The sequence below is a fragment of the Nicotiana tomentosiformis genome, chromosome 6 (genome assembly GCF_000390325.3).
Source record: "Nicotiana tomentosiformis chromosome 6, ASM39032v3, whole genome shotgun sequence".
NCBI classification, from domain to species: domain Eukaryota; kingdom Viridiplantae; phylum Streptophyta; class Magnoliopsida; order Solanales; family Solanaceae; genus Nicotiana; species Nicotiana tomentosiformis.
The window spans coordinates 67,500,918-67,505,945 of NC_090817.1; the positions used below are offsets into that span (position 1 = coordinate 67,500,918).

A 5,028-nucleotide genomic window follows, 5' to 3' on the forward strand; every position below is an offset into this window, starting at 1 on the left:
GATTAATGGGGTAACGACAGCTTTTCAGAAGTCTAATCAAACAAAATTTCAGTTTTGAAATGATGTTGGATTCTATCCCTATAATCTAGGCAATTCAATTTGGTTAGGACTCTTTTGAACGGAACTGGTTTACTTGTAACGGATAAGTTCAAAATAAATTTGGGATTATACGGGACTCTACTTTTAATCATAATCCAAATATAATTATTTCAAATTATGCAGAGTGTAGAAAACATACCGAGTGATCTTGATGAACCAGGTTCTTCACTGAGAATTCTCTTGTGTAAGTCTAAATTTTCCAAAATAGAGAAAATATCATTAGAGATTAATGAGTCATTTTAGCACATGGCACAAGAGTATACTATTGAAAGTATGAGTCTGAGTAAGATCTAATCTAATTATGTACAAAATTTACAAAAATTCTAACCAAAAACAAAAATTCATTTTTTTTTCAATTGTGAATTTGACTTGGTCCTTTTAGGTGATCTTAATTATCCCTAATTCTAACATGTTCCTTTCAAAGTGATCTCTACTTAGAGATTTTGTGAATATGTCAGCTATTTCCTTGTCAGTAGCACAAAATTCCACAGTGATCAAACCATTTTCATAGTTGTCCTTCAAAAAGTGATGCCTAACATCTATGTGCTTAGTTCTCTTGTGATGAACCAGGTTCGTGGTCATACTAATTGCACTAGTGTTATCACAAAAGATGGGGATACAACTAATATTAATTTCAAAGTTCATTAATTGTTGTTTGATCCACAAAAATTGAGCACAACATAAGGCAGCAACAACATACTCAGCTTCAGCAGTAGATAAGGGCACATAATTTTGCTTTTTGGTGACCCAAGACACAAGACATGAGCTAAGAAAATGTGCCATACATGAGGTGCTCTTTCTATCCACAAGAAAACCTGCATAATCAGCATCAACATATCCCACTAGATTGAAATTACTACCTTTTGGATACCATAGACACAAGTCAGTGGTGCCTTTTAGGTATCTCAAAATCCTTTTGACAGCAGTCAAATGAGACTCCTTTGGATTCGCTTGAAATCTTGCACAAAGGCCTACACTGAAAATAATGTCAGGTCTACTAGCAGTGAGATACAACAATGAGCCAATCATTTCCCTATAAAACTTCTGATCAACAGATAAACCAGGTTCATCTATATCCAACTTTGTAGTTGTTGCAATAGGAGTGTCAATTTCTTTGGAATCTTCCATTTTAAACCTTTTAAGCAACTCTTTTACATACTTCTACTGTGGATCGTAGTTCCATTTGAATTTTATTTAATTTGTAAGCCTAAAAAGAAATTAAGCTCACCCATCATACTCATTTCAAATTCACTCCCCATTAGTTTAGCAAATTCTTTACTTAACTTATCAGTAGTTGCTCCAAATATTATATCATCAACATATATCTGAACTACCAAGAGATCTTTACCTTTTTCTTTCAAGAACAAAGTATTGTCAATTTTATCTCTCTTGTAGTCATGCTCAAGCAAAACTTTTGATAGTCTTTCATACCATGCTCTTGGAGCTTGCTTGATCCCATATAGTGTCTTGTCAAGCTTGTACACATGATCAGGACATTCCTTGCTTTCAAAGTCCGGAGGTTGCTTAACAAACACTTCTTATTTTAGATAGCCATTGAGGAAGGCACTCTTGACATACATTTGGTAAAGAGTGAATTCCATGTAAGCAGCAAAAGGTGTGAGGAGTCTTATTGCTTCCAACCTTGCAACTGGAGCAAAGGTTTCATCATAGTCTATGCCTTCCTCTTGGCTATATCCTTGAACCACCAATCTTGCCTTGTTCCTTGTAACTGTTCCATCTTCATCAAGTTTGTTTCCGAAGACTCATTTTGTGCCAATTACTGATTTGTCCTTGGGTCTTAGTACCAGATGCCAAACTTGACTCCTTTCAAATTGGTTGAGTTGATCTTGCATTGTATTTACCTAGTCTGCATCCTGCAAAGCCTCAACAACATTTTTATGTTCAATAAGAGATAAGAAAGCATCAAAAGCACAAAGATTCTTTAATGAAGATCTGGTTTTGATTCCAGAGGTTGGATCAGTAATTATGTTCTCAATAGGATGAGAACTCTGATACTTGTAAGATTTCACAACCAGCTGGTTTCACTTTGATGTTCCTTCAATGTTGTGTTGCTGAGGAACATGTTCACGGACAGGTTCCTTTGAGGTTTGGGGATCATTTCCTAGGGAGTCTTTACCATTATTGTGCACAAAGCACTTGTATCCAAATGCCCTAAGGTGGGATATGTTTGGTTTTATCCCTTTAATTAACTCATAGGGAGTCTTCTCTACAAGAGGTCTAGTCATGCACCTATTTATGATATAGCATACAGTGTTTACAGCTTCTGCCTAGAAGCTCTGGGGCAGTTTACTAGAAAGAAGCATAGTCCTAGCCATATCTTCAAGTATCCTATTCTTTCTTTCAACTACTCCATTTTGTTGTGGAGCCCTAGGAGCAGAGAAATTATGATCTATGCCATGCTCATCACAAAATTCAACAAATTTAGCATTCTCAAATTAAGTGCCATGATTAGACCTAATTGATGCAAGTTGATTACCTAGTTGTTTCTGAGTTTTTCTAACAAAAGAGGTAAACATATCAAATGCTTCATCTTTAGATGTTAAAAACAATGTCCAAGTAAACCTAGAATAATCATCAACAAACACCATCACATATCTTTTACCACCTCTACTTAATGTTCTCATTGGACCACAAAGATCCATATGGACTAGTTCCATCATCCTGGCGGTTCTTACCATTTTCTTGCATTTAAAAGAGGATCTTACCTGCTTCCCCCTTGCACAAGCCTCACAAACTTTATTTTCCTTGAACTTGATGTTAGGCAGACCTATCACCAGGTCCTTGGAGACTAATTTGTTGAGTTCACTCAGATTGGCATGTCCAAGTCTCTTGTGCCAAAGGAGGGGATCATTAGCCAACACACTTAAGCAAGTGAGTTCATTTTCTGAAAGTGTGGACAAATATACAACATATATATTGTTCACTATTTTCCCTGCAAAACAATCTTGTCAGTGGTAAGATTACTCACAAAGAATTTGGTAGAGGAGAATGCTACCATGTTACCTCTATCACACAATTGTGATACACTTATTAGACTGTACTTTAGTCCATCTGTCAAGTAGACATTCTCAATAGAGTGAGAATTAGTCTTGCCAACCTTTCCAACCCCAATGATCTCACTTTTCTTCCCATTTCCAAAGGAGACATTTCCTCCTTTGAGGTCATCAAGTGAAAGGAATTGGTTCTTGCTTCCTGTCATATGCTTTGAGCAGCCACTATCCATGTACCATATTTGGTTGTTTCCCTTCACTTGGACCTGCAAAAGGAAATCAGGGGTTAGTCTTAGGAATCCAAACTAGTTTGGGTCCCTTTCTATTGGCAAATGGATGAATTAAATTCTTTTTAGCCCAACTTGGTAGCCTATTTTTCCCTTAAACAAATTCTTTGTTCTTTTGGTTTGCCTTTTCTTTTGCAGTGCATTCACTTTTATAGTGACCTGTTTTACCACAGTGTGTGAAAATCTTGTTCTCAGGAAGTGTGAGGTACTTGCTTTTAGGATTCCATTTAGGTGCCAGCTTCCCAAAGCCAAGTCCTCTTATGTTCCATTTAGGTGCCATGAAAGTGCATCGGAGGACCTGTTCCATTTATAAGTTCGGTGTAGCTCATTCTTGACCTTTCTTAAATCCTCCTTTTACCTATGTTTTCTTCTAGAGTGAGTTGTGTGAGAACAACTATCCTTTTACATGTTCCTAATTTCAGTTTTAGATTTTCAGATCTAAGCTCTAGGACAGTTGAGTCAAGTGCATGAACCTGGTTCTTCAACACAACGTTTTTACTTATAGTTTCACTAACCCTAAGTTTCAGGTTTTTGCACTTAGCCTTCAAAATAACACATTCTTTAGGTAGTTGTTCCTTTTCATTGTTTACATCCTCAGATTCATCAATTAGTTTTATAAGTAACTTAGATAACCTTTCTTTAGACAATAACTTAATTTTGTCTTTGAGATAAATTACACTTATCTCAGTTTCTTCATCTGATTCTCCAATGGCCATAAGTACTTGTTCATCCCCATCATCATCATCTGAGCTTTTATCTGAGCTTTTATCTGAGCTTTCTCCCTAAGCAGCGACCATAGCCTTGGTTGATCCTTTGTTGTTGCTTTTCTTAGGTTGAACCATTCCTTCTTCTTGTTCCTTCGTTCAGCTCTTTCCTTCTTCCACTCAATTTCCCACTGACAATTTTTGATGTGGTGATCAGTCTTTCCACATTTGTAACATCCATCATTGGCTTTCCTCTCAGGAACTTTTGATTTAAAGGACCATTTCCTTTCCTTATGTACTTCTTGAAATCCTTGGTGATCATAGACACTTCATCATCTTCTAGATTAGAACCTTCAGTGATTCTGAGTGCCAGACTCCTTTCCTTCTTAGGTACATCCATTTTCATGGTTTCTCTCCTAAGTTCATAAGCAGTGAGATTTCCAATTAACTCATCCAATGGGAGAGTGGCTATGTTCTTTGATTCCTGAATGGCAGTGATTTTGCTCTCCCAAGTAACATGCAGAACCCTTGTCAAAATCTTCTCAACTATATCTTCTTCAGGAATACTCCTTCAAAGAGAATTTAGTTCATGTGTCAATATAGTGAACCTTGTGTACATCTCTTGAATGGTTTCCCCTTCCTTCATGGTAAAGTCCTCATATTGAGAATACAGTAGATTTCCTATGGACCTCTTCACTTGAGGTGTTCCTTCATGGGCCACTTGTAAAGTGTACCAGGTTTCCTTAGCAGTAGTACAACTTTGAATTCTACTGTACTCATCTAGACCGAGTCCACAAACAAGTTATTTCTTAGCTTTAGCATTCTTCTCCCATTTCCTCAAGTCGTCTGCAGTGCAGTCAGCTCTTGTCTTTGGAACCTCTTCTCCTTCGGCATTTATCTTTACGGTAGCCAGTGGGCCATCTGTGA

General features: G+C 37.0%; 1 protein-coding gene across 1 annotated transcript; it reads right to left on the minus strand.

Annotated features, from left to right (window-relative positions):
• Positions 1-1,961: 1,961 nt before the first annotated feature.
• Positions 1,962-4,113, minus strand: LOC138894147 (uncharacterized). Its single transcript, XM_070178828.1, has 4 exons — positions 3,871-4,113; positions 3,124-3,376; positions 2,826-3,052; positions 1,962-2,108 (listed from the first exon to the last, which is right to left on the minus strand). The coding sequence occupies exons 1-4, from the start codon at positions 4,111-4,113 to the stop codon at positions 1,962-1,964; spliced, it is 870 nt and encodes a 289-aa protein (XP_070034929.1).
• Positions 4,114-5,028: the final 915 nt, after the last annotated feature.

Excerpts from the sequence above, each read along its gene's own strand:
- LOC138894147 (XM_070178828.1), bottom strand. The coding sequence starts at position 4,113 with ATGGCCATTGGAGAATCAGATGAAGAAACTGAGATAAGTGTAATTTAT. Across the intron at positions 3,377-3,870 it reads ACGTTGTGTTGAAGAACCAG|GTCCAAGTGAAGGGAAACAA; the intron begins GTTCATGCACTT and ends TTCCTTTTGCAG. Across the intron at positions 2,109-2,825 it reads CTTGTGCAAGGGGGAAGCAG|AGTTCTCATCCTATTGAGAA; the intron begins GTAAGATCCTCT and ends TACAAGTATCAG.